The sequence below is a fragment of the Electrona antarctica genome (assembly GCF_951216825.1).
Source record: "Electrona antarctica genome assembly, chromosome: 3".
Taxonomy (NCBI): Eukaryota; Metazoa; Chordata; class Actinopteri; order Myctophiformes; family Myctophidae; genus Electrona; species Electrona antarctica.
In genome coordinates this window covers 33,949,343-33,974,227 of record NC_136808.1, presented here as the reverse complement: position 1 = coordinate 33,974,227, position 24,885 = coordinate 33,949,343, and the positions used below count along the sequence as shown (strand labels likewise).

General features: G+C 44.1%; 3 protein-coding genes across 3 annotated transcripts in view; 1 reads left to right on the top strand and 2 right to left on the bottom strand.

The window, feature by feature from the left end:
- Positions 1–676: 676 nt before the first annotated feature.
- LOC306919751 (high choriolytic enzyme 1-like) lies at positions 677–1,504 on the top strand (the record flags this gene model as incomplete). Its single annotated transcript, XM_079496303.1, has 1 exon — positions 677–1,504. The coding sequence occupies one exon, from the start codon at positions 677–679 to the stop codon at positions 1,502–1,504; it is 828 nt and encodes a 275-aa protein (XP_079352429.1).
- Positions 1,505–3,022: 1,518 nt separating this feature from the next.
- eprs1 (glutamyl-prolyl-tRNA synthetase 1) overlaps positions 3,023–24,885 on the bottom strand; it is a 48,078-nt gene continuing 26,215 nt past the window's right edge. Inside the window, exons 14-35 of the mRNA XM_079497549.1 lie at positions 24,691–24,827; positions 23,752–23,959; positions 23,301–23,413; positions 22,666–22,783; positions 21,735–21,902; positions 20,157–20,345; positions 19,751–19,969; positions 18,952–19,194; positions 18,412–18,645; positions 17,432–17,703; positions 14,298–14,349; positions 13,845–14,054; positions 13,370–13,442; positions 13,189–13,268; positions 12,549–12,650; positions 11,286–11,441; positions 10,532–10,729; positions 9,942–10,115; positions 7,815–7,975; positions 5,417–5,495; positions 4,423–4,487; positions 3,023–4,067 (exon numbers count right to left, since the gene is read on the bottom strand). Of these exons, the coding sequence (XP_079353675.1) occupies positions 3,917–4,067; positions 4,423–4,487; positions 5,417–5,495; positions 7,815–7,975; positions 9,942–10,115; positions 10,532–10,729; positions 11,286–11,441; positions 12,549–12,650; positions 13,189–13,268; positions 13,370–13,442; positions 13,845–14,054; positions 14,298–14,349; positions 17,432–17,703; positions 18,412–18,645; positions 18,952–19,194; positions 19,751–19,969; positions 20,157–20,345; positions 21,735–21,902; positions 22,666–22,783; positions 23,301–23,413; positions 23,752–23,959; positions 24,691–24,827 (3,402 nt within the window). The 3' untranslated portion in view covers positions 3,023–3,916. The remainder of the gene's footprint in view (positions 4,068–4,422; positions 4,488–5,416; positions 5,496–7,814; positions 7,976–9,941; positions 10,116–10,531; positions 10,730–11,285; positions 11,442–12,548; positions 12,651–13,188; positions 13,269–13,369; positions 13,443–13,844; positions 14,055–14,297; positions 14,350–17,431; positions 17,704–18,411; positions 18,646–18,951; positions 19,195–19,750; positions 19,970–20,156; positions 20,346–21,734; positions 21,903–22,665; positions 22,784–23,300; positions 23,414–23,751; positions 23,960–24,690; positions 24,828–24,885) is intronic.
- On the bottom strand, positions 6,197–6,786 carry LOC306920571 (protein N-terminal glutamine amidohydrolase-like; the record flags this gene model as incomplete). Its single annotated transcript, XM_079497383.1, is given in 2 exon segments — positions 6,197–6,667; positions 6,670–6,786. Coding segments are annotated over 2 exon segments (588 nt in total).

Below are 24,885 nucleotides of genomic sequence, written 5' to 3'. Positions count from 1 at the left end.
ACATCGTGTATGTTTGATTCTTAATTAATAACAAATCTAGTGTGGTAGGATGGTGTATCTCTGTATCTCATGCACCCGTTGTCATGCTGTCATTTGAATCGCTGCTTATGTAAACAAGAGGTGACCGCGCTTTCGCGGTGGTGGCCCCACAGCTATGGAATAATCTTCCCTCCCACATTAGAGCTGCTCAATCCATCAAATCCATCCATTTTTAAGTCTCAACTAAAAACTCACCTTTTGACTTTTAATGTCATCTGATTTTAATGATTATGTATTCTTTTTGTCTATGTCTCCTGTTTGTATACATGCTATGTTCCTTGTTTTTCTTTATCTGCTTGATGTAATTTGTTTATTTTTGAGGAGCGCTAGCCCCTCCTATATTTAGCTATTAGTGTACACACATATACCTGATTGTGTTCATGTTGCTTAATCAATGCTCATTTTCCCTGTAATTCCCTTTAATGCAGTCACTGTTCAAACAGCAGGTTGGTCTGAGGAACAAACCTTCACAGTTTGTTTAGGCTTTAGGGGTCTGGACACAACCCTTAATCCTCCAAGAGACACACCTATGCAGGTCAGTATAAAAGCTAAGGACTCTGTATAGACTCAGTCACCAAGCTCCAATTTCCAAAGCATCTCCAGCACCACCAGACACTAAGGAGCCCCCAGACAGGCCATGAAGATGAAGCTCTTTCTCAGCCTCCTGCTACTGCTGGGTCTCTCCTGGGCCGATCCCTTCCTGGAAGAAGGAAGTGGATCAGAAGTCCAGATGGACGGCCACCATATGGACATCAGCACCATGATTCTGTCCTCCAACAATGGCTCCAATGAGATGCTGCTGGAGGGAGACCTGCTTGTTCCCAGAACCAGAAACGCCATGAACTGTTGGTATTCCGACTGCTGGTGGAACAAAGATGCTAGAGGCTTGGTGACAATCCCCTACACGATGAGCACCGACTATCAAGCATGGGAGATAAAAAGGGTCCAATATGCCATGCAGTGGTTCACCTACAACACCTGCATCCGCTTTGAGTTACGTCAGAACCAACACGACTACATCAGCATTGAGAACAACGACGGCTGCTACTCTTCTCTGGGCAGAGTCGGAGGCAAGCAGGTGGTGTCTATCAACCGTAGGGGCTGCATGCACCACGGCATCATCCAGCACGAGCTCATCCATGCCCTGGGTTTCCAGCACGAGCAGACCAGAAGCGACCGTGACCAGTACGTCCGTATCAACTGGGAAAACATCGACCCCAGCACATACCACAACTTCTACAGGCAGAGCACTAACAACCTGGGCACCCCCTATGACTATTCCTCCATCATGCACTATGGTAGGACGGCCTTCTCTACCCTATATGGCAAAGACAGCATCACCCCCATCCCAGACTCCACTGTGCAGATCGGCCAGAGACAGGGCATGTCCTATCTCGATATCGTGAAGATTAATAGACTGTACAACTGCAACAATCGCGCCAACGCACGCCCATGGACACAGTAACATAACGGAATGAGGATGATTACATTGAAACCACACAACCATCTACAGTAGTATGGGAACCACTTCTATAAAAATATGATAAATGCAATACAACAATGAAGTATTGTTGTAGTCACATGTAATGAATATGGTGATTAGTAAAGTGTGTCATAGTCTTAAAAGTATATTTGGGTCATTTAATCTACTTCCTGTGTGTGCGCGCACGCGCGCGCTCTGCGTGCCAACATTGAATGAGGGTCTACCTGACAGCCTTCTGCTTTGACGTGGTCATTATGATAAATATATTACGACAACAAGTTCCTAGTGTTGCATTGCATGTAATTAATGATCTGGTCATTAATAAATTCATATCGTCTTTACAAAGTGTAAATGGGTCTTTAATTAGTTTCCTGCTTGTTGGTTTCAATAATTACAACTGGGATACTTTAGTATAGCACTGTTATGTATAAGACTTTAGTGGATAATATAATAATAATAATGGATACAAAATGAAAGCAATGTGAATAACTGATGGAATGAAATGCATATCTGCATTTCATTTTGTTCATCCTTTGAGATTGACTACTTACTTAGCCCACTCTCAACCCAATTTCTGTCTTTATTTATTTTTTGACAATATCAACTTTTTAAATTTTTTGCCTTTTGTAATCAGACTCAAACTTTCTGCAGAGCACTGTGCTCTACTGGTTACTTTTATGTTCATTGGATCTTGTGGTGCGTGGCGTTGGTCCGATGTCCCAATAATCCAACACCCATAAATCCGACTATCCAACATTACGACCATAGAGGCCCATACTAACCCTATCCCCAAACCCTAACCGCACGCGGAAGCCATGGGTGAGTCTTTATTTTATTTATTATAATTTTTATCCCACGATTTGTAACCCATTTTTCACCCGTGTCAATTTTCTAATGTGATCCTGGGCTCTACACACCCTCCGCCAACCTGGGGAGAGAAACGGACTTAAACTCATGCTTCCTTCATGCATGAGTGTCCAAGTCGCTCCTTTGCACCTGACAGGGGGGAGTTTACCTGGTTGGACGTAGCGCGTGGAAGGAACACGTTATTCCAACCAGATCCTTTCCCCTCCATCAGGCGCCCCCGGCTGGCCAGGGGGAGGCAGTTTAGAGACCAGGATTACTGCATGTTTTTTGTGGGGGTACCTACCCTAGGGAACACGGGGAGAACATGCAAACTCCACACAGAGGGGCCCTTTCGCCTGATGACACGGAGGAGAGGACACGCCGCCAGTGCCCACGGCGTCCCGAGCGGGAATCGAACCCAGGACCTTCTAGCTGTGAGGCGACTGCACTACCGACTGTGCCACCGTGCCCCCCCTCCATGGGTGAGTCTTAACCGGCCACGTAGTCGGACTAACGGGATGTTGGACTAATGGGTGCCTTATGAGTTTTCAAATGTATACCAAAGAATAATGTACTCAAACACAAAAATCACACTATCCATCTATCCATCCATCCATCCATCCATCCATCTGAAAGCAGTACTGGACAACACTATGGGAATTCTGAATGCTTTATTATTGCATTGTAGTTACTAGGAGAAAACAAGAGATAAATATGTAGGTTAAGTGTCAGACGGTATTTCATCAGTAATGCCGGGTTGGTCCTGGGGACGACAAAACAAGTCGACAATATTGACAACCAACACTACCTGTACAGCAGCTGTATACAAGGGCTGTCACAGGCAGCCATGATCGTGTACGCTTAATGACATGCCTGAGTCTAGCCTGCAGAGGTCCTGAGATAGTCTGAGTGCAGGGGGACGCATAACCAAGGGAACACGAGGAAATGGACAGAAAGACAAAGAAATGTGGAAAAAGTGCTGTTCTCCAGCAATAACTACTAGTGGAAAATGAACCAAAAGTGTAACAATGAACACCATTTTATTTGACTGAGCACCCACATTTTCCAAACCAAGTACTACACTTGGACAGCTGGACTCTTGGGGGAGGGGGTTCCAAGATATCAGATGAAAAACCACACTAGATCCGTCTTCTGACATGGCTGAACAGAAAATACCAACCAGTAATTCTAAACTCCGTTCCAGGGGACCCAGAGTACTGCTCCTTTTCATTTGGTCCAACCACTGGTATTGTTTTGTAAAGCACTTTGTAACCTCGTTTCGAACAATGAAACAATGTTTATTTATTGATAGGTCATTATGTGATGAATTTCTATTACAATAGAAAACTAGCAGTACACTGGTCCCTTAGGACCGAAGCTTAGAACAACAGACCTAAACCTAGAGTCGCACCTCCGTTCATCTCAAAAAATAAGTGTAGAAAATCCAGAAATTCCACAATAACCATCCTCAACATCTTAAATACACAAGAAATTAAAAGAAGAAAAGACAGCCATTTAAACCACACTGTCCACCATCGTCAAATTTGTTTAGTAGCTGCGTCCAAACAGGGTGTAGAACTGAGCAGCTTCCTTGCCGCTCACACACATCTGTCCAGGCTGCAGTTTCCTCAGGGGATTGAAGGGGATACACAGACTCTTGGCTCCCATGGACGGGGCCCCGGGCTCCAGGTCCTGGTCCCTGGAGAACACAGGAAGGAAAAGAGAGAGAGGGGGGGGGGGGGGGGGGCATGGTTAGTTTTATTCACTAAGGACATTTACTTGGCTAGTTTCTCTCTAGCTGCTCACAAACACAAAGTAGGAAAGAAATAGAAATAATTATGCAAAATATAAGTGTATAAGATGAAAATAAGCTAGTTTTTGATCAAAACAAGCATTATCCACGACTCATAACTAAAGCGTCGCTGGTCTCTGTTACAAAATGTACATTTCGGGTGGGAAAAAAAAAGAGATTGCGGCTAACTCTACATAGCCATTGCTAACTTCCAGTTCTTGGCCCGGGAGTTAAAATGAGATGGTGATTATGTGGAACTTACTTGGCTGTGGTTTTCTTAATCCAGTCCTCGCAGTCGATGCCTCCGCAGAACGGAATCTGGACAATCTGTTAATACGACAAATGCATGTGTGTTGATGGGAAATTATATTTGTCATAAACAAGACTAAAGGTCCATTCACACCAAAGCACAAACTTTAACTGTACTGATATCATTTTTAAAACCGTGAAGATATAATTTTGAAAAGTGAAGTGGATGGCAGAGTTCAAGCCACTACTATAACAAATTCAAATGTGAAAGATAGTTATAGTTAGTGCTTGGTGTTAACAGCCCTTGAGAGTTGAAAAGCACTGCTTTTGAACCAACCATGAATCTTTAAGCCTGAATTACACTGTACTTATTTACTTAGTTGTGTGCACCGAAAATACACAACACATTACACTGAGACACGTTGTGGGTCTGCCATTTGTGGTGCGTCACACAGCGTGTACAAATCAGCCATTAGAGCCGCTAGTGGAGCTAAAAATGTAAATAAAAACTATTTAGTACAACATACACAAATGTCATGAAAATAAAAACTGATAGGCTCATCCATCCACTGACGCTGGCCCTATCATAGACATAAAAAGATATGTGCTCCGGCTCTGGGGCATGTGTATCGTAAGGTTGGCTGCCATTTTTGTTTCCAATATGGCGTAGGCACAGCACGCTGCCACTCAAGTGACTACTAGCCAATCACAGCCTGTATTTCCCGGGACTTGTCAGAATCTAGTAGGGTGTGTTCACTCAGTGCACAAATAGAGCACACCCTAGATTCTGACAAGTACCGGAAAAGATGCGCTGTGATTGGCGAGTAGACGTTGAGTGGCAGCATGCCGTGCCTCCACCATATTAGAGTTAAACATGGCTGCCTCCATAAGATTATATGATGCTCCAATGAATGCAGCGGCGAATGAGGAATCTAGGTTTCCATGTCTATGGGCTCTATCCTCACTATTCCATGATCTAGTCAGAACTTTAACCCTGTTCGACTCACCTTGCCCTGGTCCAGTTCTGTCTGAAACTCCTCCATTGAGTCTGCAGCCACCATGTGTTGTTTCAGGTCGTCACAAGCCCTGAAAAACACACACACACACACATTAACAACTTACACCAGGGGTTCTCAACCTTCTTTGGATCAGGGCCCACTTGGGCCCGCGGCGGCTCAGGGGTAGAGTGGCTGGATGGTAACCGCAAGGTTGCCAGTTCGAACCCGGGCTCCCCCAGAGTTAGTGTCGAAGTGTCCTTGAGCAAGACACTGAACCCCTAATTGCTTCTGATGTGCTGGTTGGTGCCTTGCATGGTTTCGGCCGCCATCGGTGTATGAATGTGTGCGCGAATGGGTGAATGTAATGCACAATCTATGTAAAGCGCCTTGGATAAAGGCACTATATAAATGTACCATTTACTTGAAAATTTCAAGTGTTCACGGACCACCCATTTGCGACCCACCCATCCACTCAGCGAAAGTTCGACACACATGCCAAGCCTGAAGTGGAGAGCATGACACCATCAGTGACAACAGCAAGTCATATCTAATATGCCCATATATGGACATGTTACGTTTATAGCGCCAACCCACAAGACAACTTTAATATATAGGACAGTGGTTCTCGAAGTGGGGTCCAGGGACTCGCAGGTTCCTAAATCGACCCTTACAAGTCTGTAACTCCGACAGTATACACATAGAATTGTAGAATTCCATTTTGATATGGTCAGAGATAAGAATGGTCCTTGAAATGTATAAGTTTGAGAAGCGCTGATATAAGATATTAAACTAGATTGTGTTTGAGTGTGCATACTGTTGTATGAAGTGCGACAGGGAGAATATCTGACCCCATCCTACGCTGGACTCCATGCTGATGAAGTCCTCAAGGTTCATGCTACAGTTTGGTGTGTGTATACAGGGGTAGGGAGGGGGAGGGGAGTGCCACGCCCCCTCGTTGTCCTTCATGTGGGAGCGGTCGGACGCAAACGTTAACAGGAAGCCGTCAGCAGAGACGACCCTCAACTTCCGGTGGAAGGTCGGTTTGAGGTGGCGGTCGGAGCGGAAGGCCAGTCTCGCGTACAGCATCAACGGGCAGGGGAAGGGAAGCTCCGAGTCCAGGTCGTAGATCCAGCTCTGTCCTCTACTAGCGTAGAGGAGGATCACATGGTAGTCCCAAATGGCCGGCTCGTCCCCCTCGCGGCCCGACTTCCATTTCCACAGCGGGATCATTCTGTCGTCGTTGGAGATGAAAACAGCAAAAAAACCTCTCCCAACATTTCGGGCTTCTCCGCCTTAATGAACTCACAAAGCTTCCACACATTTTCTTCACAGTAACAACTTGTGTAAACGCAGTCGTCCCTGGACGGAGTGATATTCATGTAGTTGTTATTCATCATCAACCTTTGATCGGTTGTCCAGTTACAGTACGTTGTTTCCAGACACATGCACAGAAAACACCCTACCATGCATCGCTGAAGGCAGGATAATGAGCCTGGTTGTACAGTATGTCACCGCTGTCTGCAACTTTGTCTGCTAGGCTAGAAGGTATTGAAAACTACACCTCTCTAAGCTGTTGCTAAAAGAGATAACAAAATAATGAATTTGTTTAACCGCTAAAACAGTAAATTAAGATGTCATGTGTGGCCGGCTTGTGACGTCAGTCATCTATGTCATAGATGTCTACGACATAAGACTCCCAAATCTGGGCAAGGTTTCAGGCCGAACAGAGCCCTGTGGACTTTCCTATCCCTTTGAAATTAGAAATGCCGTTTGTACATGTAGGGCCTGTCGGTGCACTTGCACTTTTTTTTATTGGGTGAAATACTATAGGCTCTGCCTCTCGCTAATCAGGCTCTGGTTTGACATCATGATGCCAGGCATGTCCAACAACACAGCTCCACAGATAATTTGAACTTTAAACAGAAGACGATCAGCTTGTTGAGGTTCTGAACCCAGCATTGCCTGGGTTATTGTGGCTCTCTCTCCCTCCTCCTCTCTCACTGATCGAGCTCTGGTCACAAACCAATCATCTCAACGCCTGATGAAGAGCCAAGAGGCTCGAAACATCTTGTCCACTATTTACGTCATCTTGTCCCTAACAAACATTAAATGCCATTAACAATAAAGAGAATTTAATGTATGTTTTGTCACAGTTTGTTTTACATCACCTAATCATAGCAACCTGAGTTAAGACTTTTATATATTAGCGCCCCTCACTTCACACAGGTGTGATTTTTTTAAGCTTTGGAGCATTACCCCAGTGTGCGGACCTTACTTTTGTTCTCCGATCACAAACCAAAATACCCAACATTGCTCTCTCCCCATTAATTTGTTTTATCCAAAATGTGGTTGTTTGTGTAGCATGTCTTGGTGGTGTTTGTGTGCATGGCATTGGTTTTCAGCTTACTTCTTATACAGGTTGATCTGGATCTCCTCCAGCACATGTGGGAGTCTGTTCTCCACTTCAGCCTCCGCCACAGTGAGGCGCTCTCTCGTGTCTCTCCTCACAGCAACACACTGATTCTGCTTGATGTCTTTGGGACCGACCTCCAGCCGGATTGGCACTCCCTGCAGACAGGGGAAGACATCTCAATCACAAACAATCTATGATATTCTTCTTTTCTGTTCTACAAACAGAAACATTGATGTTAACTGGTTCAGTCCACCCGACGTGCCCACACGTCATAAGCAATCCAATCGACGGGGTGCAATGACGTGTGTACACGTCCTAGCGCATATTCAATATCAAACGAGAGAAGAATATTCTGATTTTTTTCCTTTTTGAGTAGTGTAAACCACTCCAACAACTGGCTTTGTACCCGTGTACCCGTGTTCGTACCAAAAAAATGAGCATGGTTACTATGGTCACTGACATTACGTCAGACCACAGCTGATCAGGCTATATAAGACCTTGCACCACTCAGTTCACACGGGTGTGATTTTTTTATTTTTGAGTTGGACTCCAAGGCCACCGTACGCTTCGCTCTTCGTTCATGCATGGTCCGGTCACTTCCTAGTTTACCGCTGCAGAAAGAATGCCTCGTCTCTCCTAATCTAGGGCGCGCTCCGTGGTTTTGATCAGATGGATATACTAAGCTCTTCATTTCTGACTCTCGTTCAAATATGAATGCGATGGATTATTTAGCGATAATATTGAAACGAGAGAAAGATAAAAAAAAAAATATCTCCGTTTTTCTTCCGGAACAAAAGGGGGGGGGGGCTTTACAGAGTAAAGTGGCCATGTCTTCCCGGCACCCCAGAGCTTCTATTATGAAGGAATCCCGTTGTGTTAATGACGACTGGCTGATGTGAAGATAGAAAATCTATGGGCCAAATGTTGATGTTCAATTTGGTTCGGCGATAAAGCGAAGTAATTTTCATTTAGAATAAGGTAATTTGTCTGAGCAACCTGTATGAACGAGGCATCAACAGCAGTATATGAATAGTAACGTTGGGATGCGAGCGTTTCACATTTTTGTTTATTTGTCATGAAGACAGATGGTGGACAGGTAGGTATAGCTGATTCAGAGCCACAAGTATGCCTCTCCAATAGTTTTAAAAATATGATACAAATGTTATAATCTTCTAAATGTTGGCTGTGCACTTTTTTACGCACACATGCACGTACACTTTCTCTTATGTTCTTTTGATGAAATATGGTGAAATATATTACCGTAATCTTTTTGGGTATGATTTTAAGCCGTTATCGCGACGCAGGTCGGAAATCATGCATTTCCCATCAGTCAGTCACGCCCCATATATGGTCATGCCTCGTGACATCACGTGATGTCATCAATATTAAGCCCATATATGGAGATTCCTGATGTCATCAATATTGGCCAGCAACTATACATCTCACCTCAAACCCTTAGATCTCCATATATGGAGCTGACCTGTGGAGCTGACATTCCATATGTTGATCCTTCCCCATCCATCCTTCCTCTTTGATGTCTCCCTTTGACTGATACCTGTCCATTTAAACTCTAGGCGGGCCTGCCCTTAAGTTATTAGTGCAGCCGCGCCCGGCAGCCGGCGAAAACTAGAGTTCTCAACAGGACGGAAAATTAAGGCCCTACCTGGGCCCTAAAAAAAAAACCTGTACACTCAAGACACTGCCCCTGCTGCCAGCCGCCAGCCGTAGATCTCCATATATGGAGCTGACCTGTTCTGACATTCCATATGTTGATCTGACCTCATCAAACCCTGTACACTCAAGACACGCTCCATATATGGCCAGTACAGAATTAATTTCATATGTTGATCTGACCCCCCATTCCAAAGCGCCAGCGCTCGCCCAGCGGTCTGCTGTCACCCAGGCGGATGCGTGTTCTCGCCCTCAGACGTCTTACTGATTATTATTTTGAAGTAATATTGTGATCTATATCCGTTTATTATCTATATAGAGGCCATGAATCAGTCCCTCTCCCTCCTTACATCACTGATATTACACCAAAGTATTAACTCATTTTCCTTGGTCCTTTCTTTAGGCCTGTCACAATTATTATTACATAATCGTCTAATCGCAATTATTTACCTTTTGTTCCCAGTGGGCGAACTTCCATCCAGGGGTGTAATTGTCTCGGAGGTCAGCCTTCACCCTGACGTCAGCTTTCTGCAGCCTGCTGAGGTACTGGTCACACTTGGCCATGATCACGTCTTTCTCTGCCTTTGGCAGGTCAGCTGTGATACCACAGGGGATGATGACCACCTGACCCCACACACACACACACACACACACACACACACACACACACACACACACACACACACACACACACACACACACACACACACACACACACACACACACACACACACACACACACACACACACACACACACACACACACACACACACACACACACACACACACTCTATGTGTCTTGAAGAATTTCTAACTGAGTCCGCGTATACAAATAGATATACAAATAGAATATTGAAGGATCTTTTTTTCCCCTTTTCAGATGGATCTGTTACGACTGATACCGGTAATAAGCCACTCCAACCTACTCACATACAATGTGTACGATTGGTCTTTGTACAGTGTGTGACTGTGTGTTTATGTACAAGATTGTTTGTTTGTTTGTTTGTGTGTGTGTGTGTGTGTGTGTGTGTGTTCGTACCTGTAGACAGGCGACATTGGGCGGCAGCACCAGGCCCATGTTGTCTCCATGGACCATGGTCAGAACGCCGATGGTCCTGGTGGTGAGGCCCCACGAGTTCTGGTACGCAAACTGCTTCTCGCCTGGTTTCTTAGGGTCCTCGAACACGATCTCAAACATCTTGGCAAAGTTCTGACCCAGATGGTGAGATGTGGCTCCCTGAGATAGGTAGAGTAGGGGTGTTGTGATATAGTAACTGCATCGACATTTTTTGTTTCAAGAATATAGATATGTAAATCGGTACTAAGTATTTGTGCAAATACTGGACTATAATGTCCATGTATTTGCCAGAGAATCACCGTTTACTTTATATCCATAAAATTAAATGTTTCCCTTAAAAAACCTGCACTAGCCATATGTTTCACACAGATTTAATTTCTTTGCTAAATAGTTACTGTATCGATTTTCAATCATTGAATCGTATCACCATGAATGAACCCATATCGTATCATCAACCTTGCATCGTATCGCTGTTAGAATGTATCGTTTGGGGCTTAATGGCATTTGGACATTTCGATGGCAGAGATCTCCCTCTAAGTAAACCTCAGTACACCAAAACTATCTGGATGGATAGATTTTACTGCATGTAAAAGGAGTGCTTCACAACAAACACAACAAAACACACACAGAATGTAGCACAGTCTCTAAGAGAAAATAAAGACACCATGAAAGGCTTCTATGAATGTATTATGTGTATTCTTTGGGGATGAAATACCTGGATGGCTCTGCCACTAGCAGAGATGAAGGCCTCTACTGTGGTGGTGTAATCCCCTCCGGCAAACTTCTCCTTTTCCGTCTTCCTGCCTTTTACCACAGGGATGGCCATCAGCTCCTCATAAACTCTGGCATACAGGTCCAGGATCTGCAAGACCTACAAACACAAACATGCATGCACAGTGTCGTCGTAATGCAGGCATCTACATGGGCAGCAAGTCAGCAACCAGTAAAAAGGTTCTAGTTGGTTGATAAAATATATTCACAGTGTATGTATGTACCAGGCAATGTGGCCAATTGACGAAGGAAAGTGTGCTTCTACAAAACCATGTACAAATTAGAATTTAGGCAACTAGTAGACAATTATCACAAATGATCATCATGCGCACGGTAATTGCCATAAACGTAAGTGGCCATACTATCAAGATTGCTATAGTATGACAATGACATAGAGTATTTACATTTGACATTAAATTACGAGATCAAGTACACAACAGAGAAAAACCTGGTTTGCGCAGGGACAACAAATCTAGAAGGTCTATCTACACATTGTGTTGGAAAATCATGCTCAAAAGGCAACTTTCTGTCACATCCAGTTCTGTGTGTGAGCAGACTTCGTCATCCACGTCAGTTTCTATAAAAAGTGATTAAATCGAGGTCCCACAAAGCTAAACATAATTCCTCTGGCCTGTTAGAATGAATGTGAAGATTATTTTTTTAAATCATGTCTGCAAAATTCTAAGATAGACAGAGGAGGAATGGTGGGGTGCAGAGAGGGATGGACAGAGTGACGGAGAGAACGGTAGAGAAGGCAGTGGTCAGAGATGCACTAAGATTAAGGCAGGGGTTCTCAACGTTTTTGGCCTGGGACCCCCGAAAATGCTTTGGCAACGTCTCGGGACCCCCGCCCCGCCCCCTCCCGACCCCCAATATAAATTGACTGCTACAATAACCTTAAACCATTTTGGGCGGGAACCCCTTTTGGTGTTTTAAGCATTGTTATAATTTAGCCATTTAAAAATAGCAGATCTACAAGCTCATAGCGCGCCACCGAGTGGCGCGCTACGAGCTTGTAGGTCTGCTATTTTTGAAAAATCGTGAAAAAAAATTAAAAAACTAAATCTTTTTTTTTTTGTTGAAAATAATTTGGGGGCCCCCTAAAATAATTTGGCGACCCCCAGAGGGGTCGCGACCCACGGGTTGAGAACCCCTGGATGAAGGTACAGTATATGAAATGGAAAAGAAGTAGTAATGATTTTCAAACCTCCTCCGCTGCTTCTTCCTTGGTGGCGAAGGCCGTGTGTCCCTCTTGCCACAAGAACTCTCTGGTCCTCAGGAACGGCTGGGGATGTTTAAACTCCCAGCGCTGAGGAGAGGAGAGGAGAGAGGAGTGTTGTAATGTGCACCCATTCTTTTTGAGGGGCACTAGCCCGTCCAACGTTTGGCTTTTGAAATTACGTCACATGGCAGCCAAGTCTATGGACTTTTAATCTTTATTTACAGCCATAAATATGCAGGCTTCTAAAAGTCAGGCGCTCCTCACTTCACACAAGTGTTATTTCGTTCAGCCAATTAAGGCCTGATGCAGATTCTGAAAATGCCCCATCTGAACAACATAATGTTGCTCTATCAGTGGTTCTCAAACTTGTTCATGTCCAAGGACCCCCAAAATTATATGCATTTGGCTGTGGACCTCCCCCATCTCAAAATATTTAATTTCAGGGACTCCTAGAAGCAAAGATTTGAGTTAAAATTTTGCTTAAAAAAGATATACATATTCAAAGATTTGTCAAAAAATACTACAACGATTTTTCAAAAGTTTTTGAATAAAACACGGAACCTTTCCCGGTTTGAAATGAGTTAAACAAAGCACCCGCCATGAAAGAGCGTGAACAGACACTGACCACAACGTTACACCACTGGTTCAGTTTGATGGGCAGGTCTCTGTGGGACTGGACCCATTTGGCGTAGGCTGGGTACATCACTGAAACAAAAGGAGGAAACATTTAATCATTTTGATATTTCACACTGATCCGGCTCCATGTCTGCCTTCATGTAGTATACGACTATGTTTGTGAGACTGACCCGTCTCACTGGTGGGTCTGACAGCAATGGGTTCTGCCAGCTCAGTCTTCCCCGAGCGAGTCACCCATGCCACCTGAGGAGGAGGAGAGTTTAAAGATATTCAAGATATGAAACTAAATCAAATAAGGTTAAACCAAGATAAAATCATCATTAAAGTCAAAAGAGATCACCCAATCATATTGTCCCAAAAGAATGCTGCTAAACAAACAAGCCAATACAACAGGTCACCCAATATATTGTTCATTGTACTGGTTGTTGTTGGGGTATCTGCAAAGGAAATTTGCACATTGGAATTTGTCCTGAAATGTACCCACCCTAACTATTGTGTAGTGCTCCATTTATAATAGACCATCCGAGCCTACCTATTCTGAGGTGAACATGCAATGAAAATTGCAGATTTACTGTGACAGCAAAGAGATTTTGTGTAGGAACAGACTTGGAAAAGATGATGTCGTTTCAACCCAGCCTTGCTTACCTCTGGAGCAAAGTCTGCGATGTGGGACGCTTCCTTCTCCAGGGCAGCCTGGGACACAAACATGGGGAAGTAGCAGTTCTCCACTCCCAGTTTCTTAATCTCCTTGTCGAAGAAGTCTTTGATGGTCTCCCAGATGGCAAAGGACCATGGACGGAGGATGTAACAGCCACTGACGTCATAATACTCGATCATCTCTGCCTTGGTTATCACCTGGACAGACAACACAGAGAGAGGGAAGGGTGGAGGAACAGAGGGATAGATGCACGCCATGGTTAGAAGGCAGGCTTTAGCTGTAGTATAAACAGTGTTCCTGGTCAACAGCACCCATATATATTTTTGTATTAAGTAATATAAAAAATAATAATATATGAATTAAGAGAAATGATGAGGAAAAATAGAGCAGGGACCTTGACGTGAATTTATATTATTATAATCATCATCATTATGACTCACCTCGGTATACCAGCCTGCCAGGTTCTCCTCTTTCTTGGCTTCTATTCCCAACCTAGAGAGAGTGGGAAAGCTTCTTGTTATATCGTTTTCAAAATGTGATAATGGAAATCTATCTAGTTTTTTTTTTTTATATAATTTTTATCCCACGATTTTGTAACCCATTTTTCACCCGTGTCAATTATCTAATGTGATCCTGGGCTCTACACACCCTCCGCCAACCTAGTCCCCATATATGGGGGACATGGGGAGAGCAACGGACTTGAACTCATGCTTCCTTCATGCCCGAGTGTCCCAGTTGCTCCTTTACACCTGACAGGGGGTAGTTTCCCTGGTTGGACGTAGCGCGTGGAAGGAACACGTTATTCCAACCAGTTCCTTTCCCCTCCTTCAGGCACCCCGGCTGGCCAGGGAGAGGCAGTTTAGAGACCAGGATTACTGCATGTTTTTTTGAGAACGGGGAGAACATGCAAACTCCACACAGAAAGGCCCTTTCGCCAACCCCGCCTCAGGTATGGGCACTGATGACGCAGAGGAGGGAACACAGCCCAACGCCCACAGCGTCCCCAGCAGGAATCAAACCCAGGACCTTCTAGCTGTGAGGCGACAGCACTACCGACTGTGCCACCGTGCCCCATCTATCTAGTTTTAGCTCCATTCATAGCGTTTCACTCAAGACCAACATGCAACCAACCATATGTACACTCTAAACATGCTGCTCAACTTTAACGCTACCACAAAGAGTGCAGTTTTCACAAAGTACTCAATCTTAATGACAAAGTATACATGCAAATACAGGAATGCAAACTCCAATTACAGTCTTATTCACAATATACTAAATATCTGGATACTCCAGGTACCAGTCTTTTATGCCATTTATATACCGTATAGAATACTTGATTTGATGCAAATTACAAGTAGGCGTAGCTAATAATAATGTTTGCATAATGCATACGAGCTAGCTAGTACAAACAGTGTTTGTTAGCTTGTTAGGTGACAATACATGCTTCTCAGGAAGAAAAGAGGGGGATGGTCAGAGTATAGTGCAAAATTGACAACAATTTAACACATAATTGAGCATGTTTTACACTTAAATTGAGACATTACGAATATCATATGCATATAATATTGCTACACACAGCCATTATGGCTCGTTTCTAAAGGGACTTCCTTCACAGCTGTTCCCTGAACCAGCCGAGCCATGCCTCACGAAAGTTATTAATGATATTTATTTTATTATGTGGCCCTGCCCTCAAGCTGAACTCCCTGCTATATGGCTCAATACTGCAAGTTGAAAACAGACATCAGGTCAGTAGCCTACTTAACGGTCATTCACACTTTCACTACACCACGTCTTTTGAAGAAGGCTTCCATTCAAAACCAACAAAGCCATTGACACATCTGTGAACAACTCCACCCCCGTCTGTCCATCTCACCTAGGTTCCTCAGTCAAAGCAAACATGCAAACGATGCAATAAACTCGCTATGGGATGTTGCTGTAACATACTACCTTTCAATAGGCATTTTGTAGATCAAGGCGAGCGTGGGGCAGTCCCAAAATGGAACGTATGTGACCGCAACGCGCATGAAAAGAACAGTATTCAACCATTATCATTTGAGAGAGACAAAAAAGAGAGTAAAAGAGAAAGAAAGAAAGAGAGGGGGGGGGGAGGCTGAGAGAGCGAGCTGATGCAACATCATGTCATACCGATTAATCTCAACGAGGTGCAGGTGTGCTTTATATCTTGTTTTGGGATGTTCAGCCATGTGTCACTGTCAGGACTATAAGATGAAATATCTTCTTCGGTATGCAAATATAAACGCCATAAAAATGTATATTTATTGTGGGTTAATAATGCAATACAGATTCAATGCAGCCAATGGCATCAACACTCCACTGATCAAACCACAGCCACAGTATTGAGTCACTAGAACTCACCAGTCCTGATGAGCGTCTGCACATGAAAAATCCATCTTCTTAAGTTTAGCTACTCATTTAAACATGGAGGAATGTTTGGTTGATGGGCGACAGTCCGCTTTCATAAAGATTAAGCCAGCAAATCAAAGAATCTACTTCTCACTAACTTTTATTCTTCAATATTTACACCACACAAAACACATTCAACCCTCAGAGCATGGCACCAACACAGCGGTTCTCAAACTATAGGTCATGACCCAAAGTGGGGTCGCAGGAAGGTGCCGTTGGGGTCGCGCATTGGCAAAAAAAAAAAAAAAGGTTTGTATCAAAGAAAAAAAAACGGTCGTCGCGACTAACCAGTTAAAGCAACCAAAGGATGGCCACTTCAGTACACGGCTCTGCCTCCAACACAGACGGAGAACAAGTAGATTCGGATCACAAACTCAAGACACAGCTGACACACAACAAGTCCTAATGCAGATGGAGAGCGAGAGGGTATCAACATCACAAAAGTTATCATTCCCTGTAGCTCTAGTATAACACCCTCTATAAGATGTGCAAACGCAAACAAATATTCAGCTGCCTGTTCGTTTCTTTTTTTTGGGGGGGTGGGGTGGGGTGGGCTCTAATGGCCTTAGAACAAAGATGACATCACTGCAGAGAAGCAACAGAAAGAGTTTTTATTTTCCACTACAGACATCTGAGGTTCCAAACATCCTCAGCAGTGAAAATACTTCCGTAAAATCTATCCAACAACCTTGGTTAGCCTGAACACCATTTTATTGTTACTCTTAATTGAGATCATAGGATGAGAAAACATAAATGACCACCAGCCAAATGCTGTAAATAAAAGAAATGAATTACATTTCAAATTCCTGTTGGTTTTTAGTGTTGTTGAGCATGTAAAACTGCACTGTAAACTTTTCAAAATTTCAATTGCGAATAAAATTTGGAAACCACTTTTGGTTTGTACAGTCCTTCATAACAACATTTGACTCGACACTGGCGTGTGGACACTTAAGATTAAAAGTGTCACTAAATAAAAATAAATTATTTTCAACTGTAAAACATGTTCTATTGCGACGTGCTTTTATGTTATTTTTATTAAGCGATGACCAAGTCTAAATCCACCCTAGGGTTAATTGCTCATTTTGGGATTTGCAACCTCCTCTCCATCCCTCTCTCCTCTCTGGTTCTGCCAGAGGTCTCTCTCTCTCACCGTGTCTGCTTCTTGGACCCCTGGCCTTCCCCTCCGGCTCCTCCTCCAGCACCTCCTGAAGAGTCCTTGCCTTGGCCGCCCTTCTCTCCCTTGGCCTTCTTCCCTCCTCCGCCTCCTCCCTGCTTCTCGGACTTGTTCTCCCTCTCCTTGCGGTTCTTGTCCTCCCCGCCGGTGGCCCCTGCTGCAGCCACAGGCTTGTAGTCCTCTCCGCTCAAGCTCTTGTACTGGTTCTTCAAGGCCAGCAGGGACTTCACAGCCTCATCCACCTGATCCTGGAATGGGGGGAGCACAGGATGTCATCCATTAATAGATGACCAAGTTTGTGCGTTATGTCCATTTCAGTTTCAGCTTCACCCAGATGATGGATGCTCAGATGGGGAAGAAGTTGGGGGTTGTCCAAGTATATTTCTCAGGGACACGTCAACACATTGTAGACTAGGGTGCGAGGCTGTTCACTGGTCCTGAACGAGGATGTTAATGATAATGAATGCTGTCGGCCCGGGCTGGACTGTAATAGCAAGTATTTTCTAGACTCGAGAACAGTTTTACCAAACGATTTTAAATTCACCAAACATGCGTCGCAGACAAGCCGAGGGAGTGCAGTGGCCGAAGTCTGTTGGAATGTCGGTTGTCCAGAATCGCCAGAAAAGGCTCTGCCCATGGCCCAAATGAGCAAACTGATTGCCGCAGCAACTGCAGCCTAAGCTTGACTTGACACCTGCCATTTGATTACTTAGTCAAGTCTACTTTCCAGTCAGTCAGTTAGCACCCGTCCATATTCTACACAGACGTTTACTTACCACTGCACAAGGACTTTTCAGAACCGCTGATTCCCCCGATATGCCTATATATGGGGGTATGCCCCGGGTATTGCATAAGAGGGTGGGGCATGCATTCTCTATTAGCATCGTTCCCGAGTAATAGCATGCATCGGCCAAATTTTAAAAACAAACCGCCGCCCCCCACCCCGGGCCACCTACCTTGGGGGCTTTGTCAGATTTGAGCTTCCTCACTAGCTCCCCCTGTTGAGCCACCTGAGAATGCAGCTCCTGGACTTGAGGGGAGGAGCCTGAATTGGTAGGAGCAGGGCTCGACTTAACGAGTGGTGCTGCTGCTGCTGCTGCTGGTAGTCCAGGTTTGTAGTCCTGTCCAGTCAGTTGCTTGCACTCAACCTTCAGAGCCAATAACTTCTTAACAGCTGCATCTACCTGATCCTGAAGATATTCAGCAAGATGGCAAAAGCCAACATCAACATTCAACATCAAAAATACACAAACTATTAAATCAACAATACTGGCCGTAAAACTGCAAAAGTATATTGCGAAGAAGATTGTTCGGCAGCATTCTATAATTTGTAGTAGTTGTAACAGTATACTATAGTAATAGTTCAGTAGTAATATTGAAAATGCTAGTACTGCTGGTGGTATAATAATATCACAGTAGAAATAATAGTAATCCTAAACAAAGCACTAGTGAACAGCATTAATAAATCCACTACTAGTATAATTTCTGGGTCTCACCTTGGGGGCTTTGTCAGCCTTCAGTTGTCTGACCACCTCTCCTTGCTGCGAAACCTGTTGATAGATACCAGAGCCTTCAGTAGCAGGGGCTGGGGCAGGGGCTGGGGCAGGGGCTGGGGCAGGGGCTGGGGCAGGCGCTGGGGCAGGCGCTGAGGTGGCTCCAGGCTTATATTCCTGGCCAGTGGCCTGCTTGTACTGTGCTTTCAGAGCTATCAGCTGTTTCACGGCTGCATCAACCTGCTCCTAGAAGAGAGAAGGGTGAATTAATTAATGAGAACACAAACACACACACACACACACACACACACACACACACACCCCATTGAGTCTAGAAATGATTTGCCCACCTTTACACCAGGCATTGAAAATCTCTTTATGTATGCACATTTAAAATAAAGTCCCTTTCCCAAAATGTCTGATAAATTACAAATTAAAAAATCCCTTGTTGGTTCAAATTTGTCAGATCTGCCAGGTAACATTCCAATTCTTTTTCCTCAACTTTTTCTTATAATCTGTTTATTCTTGATGCTGTCTATTGTTTAGATGTACAGTAATGTATGTGGGTGTATTGAGTCATGCTGCATGACAAATGTCCCATGCAGGATTTAATTGAACTGAGCAGTTTCAGTAGAAAATGACAATGCCATGTTTACATAGTATTAATATGTGAATTATGAGTGCAAGTATATATAGATATGACTTCACACTTGTCAGCGCCATTTGTCAGAAAAGCACAGCAATACATTTTAAATTCTTTGTGAGAATCACCCAACAGTAGTGTTGTAATATGTTAGAATACCTTCGGGGCTTTCTCCGACTTCAGCTTCCGCACAACCTCTCCCTGTTCAGCTACCTGCTCATGCAGGCCTGCTGAGGAGGGGGTGGTGGTGGGAGTGGAGGTGGGAGGAGGAGGGCTGGAGGCAGGTGGGGTGACCCCAGGTTTATACTCCTGCCCCGTCAACTGTTTGAACTCTGCTTTGGCAGCCAGGAGCTGCTTCACTGCTGCATCAATTTGCTCCTGAAACAACATATCCATTATATTGTCAACTGTATTGTGTATTATTCATGTAGGAAAATCCTCAGGGTTATTTTAACTAATGCTTTTTAGCCTTGTGAAAACCCAGTGCCTTGGAATTGTTTAAAATCACATTAACTTGACTAGGTTGAAGTGAATCGGACTAGCAGTGGAGAAAGCAGTAGCGTACCTTGGGAGCCTTCTCTCCCTTCAGTTTCCTGACCACTTCGCCGTGCTGGGCCACGCGGGCGTAAGGACACGACACAGACTCCAGGGAGGAGGTGGGCGGGGCTGGTTTAGCACTGGGCGCAGCTTGTACAGTGGCAGGTGGAGCCATGCCTGGCTTGTAGTCCATACCAGTTTGCTGCTTGAACTGAGCCTGCAGGTTTACAATGTAGGCATTCCATCAGTCTAACAGTAGAATATCCCCAAAAATAAATAATCTGTACATGTGAAACTATACACACTATAGGGTGGCAGGTCAACAATGACCTGGAATCTGTCTAGTTAACATGCCATCTAAATTACATATTAGCCTTTTCATAAGCCTGCAAGGTCGACTCGTAGAACACATATTAGCCAAATTACAAGCAAGTTTAAAAACACGAAATTATAAATTAATTTAATTTCCATATTTTGACATAACTATTTTCTGTCTTCTGGTCTGTCTTTCACTGCTCATCAACAGCTTTATATTGTGCTGCTGTATCCCAGATTCACTGCTCAGTTGACTTAAATCTAGTATATGATTTCTGCCGCTAATGAAAAATGAAACGCCACAGTAAACTCCTCAGTGTTTATTGATTCGTGACACATGTAACCAAATGGATAACATTTTGGGTTACATGTCTTTCTCTGCCACATGGTGGCAGCAAAGGGTAGGTAAGCCTTGCCAAGGCTTTTTGGCAAAATATGGTTACTTTCACGTCCGTTTTTCCCGGCTTGCAGACCGCCATTGTAAGAAACAGCTTATGTTAGCTCACACTGTTTATCTTTTGCCAGAAACGTTAATATGTCATGAGCGATGAGATGAGATGAAAAATCACAAATCAGATCCGAACCTCAGATGGATGATCATCACCGCGGATCGTATTTTTCAGAGAAAAGAGCCAAAGAAGATCCTACTTTTAATGGCACCCTATGGTATGTGCACGCATGTTTCCTGGTGCTGGGGGTGTGCAAGGCGTTGCCTAGCAACCGAGACAGTGTTAAATGTTGATTTTCAGCAAAATCATTTCATATTTGATATAAAGCTTTATCTACGAGAATTCTCGTAGTTGGCATACAAGTGGTGTAGAGGGAAAGTACAAGAAGTCTCGTAGTTGGAATAGAAAGAATGAATGAACTGAGTTCAATGAATGTCAAGGACTTGACTGTGTAGTGCATGTCTCCGCAGGACCCAAACTAGTGAAAGTAGCAGATCTACAAGCTACTTAAACATTTGTTTTCTAATTTATGGTATTTGTTGAATTTCTTCATAAAATTACTGACAAAAAATGTTTTTTTTTTTTTTTTTAAATGCATGGAAAACATGTTTGGGCCTGGGCCGTGGCTCAGCAGTCCAGGCACCTTGGCCGGTAGTCCGAGTCTGGCAGTGTGCCGCGGGTTCGACTCCCCATTCCGACAGCCTTTACTGCATGTCACTCCCCCCATTTCCTGTCAGCCTACTATCTGTCCCTCCATAAAAAATGTAAAAAAATAAATAAAGGTGAAAGCCACAAAAAAAAACATGTTTGTTTTTTTTTACCAGTGAAGTGAATAAAAATACCTTTAGGCTAAGCAGCAGCTGAATGGCCTTATCAACCTCCTCCTTGGGAGCCTTGGCAACCTTCAGTTGGCGCACTGCCTCACCCTGAGCCACGATGCTGGAGAACACCTGATCACCTGCTGGGGGCGCTGCTGGGGCGCAGGCTGGAGACTTGGCAGGGGCAGCGGGCTAAAGAGCGGAGTAAAGGACATTTTACACGAGGAACAAGGACAAAGGTGTGTGTGTGTACTAGTTAGAGCCATTGATATTGAAAAAAAGAGATGCCTCATTGGCCGCTGCAGTTCGTTGGAGCAATGTGTCTCGCACCGAGGGTGGAAGTTCGCCCATAGAGTTATATGCACATGAGTGTCATGTGACTCTGACTCATGTCGCTTCCTGTCATTACGATCCTTGGCACCAACGCAGAAGCTTGCCCTCACTTGACAGTATTCACCCCAGAGCCGGAAGAGGCGTCTACCTTTCTATGTCTATGGTTAGAGCATTAGTGTTGATTTTGACCGAAATTTTTGATTTAGTTTTAGTCATAGTCTTTTGACTAAAATCTCCTTTAGTTTGTCACATTTTTGTCATCTGAAATGTTCTAGTTTTAGTATAGTTTTAGTCTGCCGTAAACTAAGGAGGAGAAGAAGAAGAATGGGTGGCACATGCGCGTTAAGTGAGAAGTCAGGTTCAGGAAATATGCAGATTTGGTTGTACACACGGAGGCGCAAGGTTTGTGTCTTCACATTTCTTCACTCTGGGACCCGGTTTAAAAAAGAAATTGCATATTCGGTCACCCAACACACCAGCTTCGTGTGGATGATAAAAATAAAATTGCGGATTCACCTGAAAATGTCTGTCTGGAAGGCACCTAGAAGTTGAAGATTAGGAACATTATTAGGTGTGATCTCATTCAGTGAGAGTGAAAAGGACATCCAGTATTTCTTCTTACAGTGTTTTTGGTTGCCTGGGTCTTGCTCTTGTCCTTGGAGCCGGCCGTGGGCATGTCTTTAGTGTGTCCGTCTGGGATGAAAAGCAGCACACATGGGCTCTCCTTACAGCTGTTAGGGCTACGCACGCACACGCACACATGCACACACACGTACGTTAGAGGGGATCAAGCACCACCCAGTGGTTACCTGGCCACACTAGAAATACATTTAAATGTGTGAAAGGTGGTTCACATGTATGAGGCAAAACAAAAGGAGACACAGTCAAGTGTTGACAATTGTGCTGAAAAATATACATAAGGGATTATTACAATAAAAACACAAACACCGGAGCCCTTCACACAGACACAATATAGGCAGCACATGTTGCATTGCTGGGAGGATTTCCAGATTACAAATTCCCAAAACGTATTTACAAAAGCATTTAAAAAGTCCTTCATGACCACAAGAACCATCTAAGGTCTGTCTATATGCCTATGAGAGTGTCAACTCTAACTCCAACCCACAACTCTAACTGCATTAGAGAACTGTGGTATGCGCCTCAACCACTAGGCTGCTAGGTTACGGTACACTTGCATGATTTAACATGGAGCTGAACCAAACACGGGCGTGGCTCAACGTCCTATGGTGGCCTGACCTGATTAGCTCGTAGGGCTGGTCACATATGTAAAAGCCACGCCTCTGCAGCTGGATGATGTCACCTTTCTTCAGGTTCTTCAGACAAGGATCTCCCAGCATCTTCTCCTCCAACTGGGTGTGGGGGGGAAGAGAGAGAGAGAGCGAGAGCGAGAGCGAGAGAGAGAGAGATGAAATATCATGTAACCTGATTCAGGCAGCAACTATCGATTATTTTCTTAGCGATTATTCAATCGATGTCTTTTTTGTTTTATTTTACACAAATTGACAAGGCCCTATATACTATGCCGTACAGTTGGTGCAAAAATAGCTGATCTATGATGTTTTAGAACGTGATACAACATTTGAATTATCTATAATCCGAAATCGATTAGTTCGATTAACTGTTGCACCCCTGCCTGATTCAATAACTCACGACATGCACACAGCAGACACGCCAACTCAAAACGTACCTTGGTTTCTTTGTTGATGTACTCTTTGAAGTCGTCCTCTTTCCCCAGGACAGGCTTGGAGATGAGGTGTTGGTAGTTGACACAGATTGTAGGGAGCAGTGGGGCTCGGCCTGTGTCTGCCAGCCAGGTGATCTTGGTGGTCTTCTTGAAGTCCTTGTTGTCCAGGTTCAGACGAGCCTCCATGGACAGCACCTTACCACTGGAATCTCTGGATGGATGTGTGGAGGAGGAGTTATGTGTATATTATGGATACGTTTTATAGATGTGCAGGTTGGCAGGGCTGTCCAAATTTGGATAGCAACTTGCCTGCCTGGACACGTTGATTCGACTTTAAGCACACAGTATAAAGATAAGATCTAATAATTATACAGTACATTTAATTATCAAAAATAAAGTAAAACAAGAATAAATAAAATTAAAAATCAATCGTCTAGCAACCGAGAACGGGATCAAACTAAATCAATAAAAACCCTTAAATGACGGAATATTCCGTCAATGGCAGTGAACAGTTGGATTTGAAATGACAGAAGATTCTGTCAATGGCACCCACACCCAATCAATGACAAACAAGGATCTAACTAAGATGTCACAAGAGTAAAAAGGTCAACAATGAAAAGGTAGGTAGGGGCACAATTTAAAAGGTAGAATCAAACGGAATAGAATCTGTCTGCAAATGTGGCTGTTTGAATGGAAATATGGGGCTGTATTTTGCGTGTCTTAAGTACCAGGTCTTATTACTTAACTTAAGACCTGGAGGCGTGATCATTGCCATTTGGCTATTCTGAGTGGCCAAAGAGCATTGACCACACCTCCAGGTCTTAAGTTAAGTAATACGACCTGGTACTTAAGACACGCAAAATACAGCCCTTAAAGTCATAACTTCACAACAATGACAAACTAAGCGCTTCTGCTTAGCAGTTCATTGTCCTTCCAACCTACTTATTGATTTTGGTGATGATGAGGTTCCCCCAGTTGATGAAGGTTACCATCTCGCCCTCCTTGAAGGTCTCTGCGTCTCCCCCCTCCACCAGCACCCGGGGTCCGTACCACACCTCCTTCTTCCCCACCTCCTCATTCTGGACACAAGGACAGATACACAAGACCCATCTGCAATGATTTTGGAGCACTAAAATA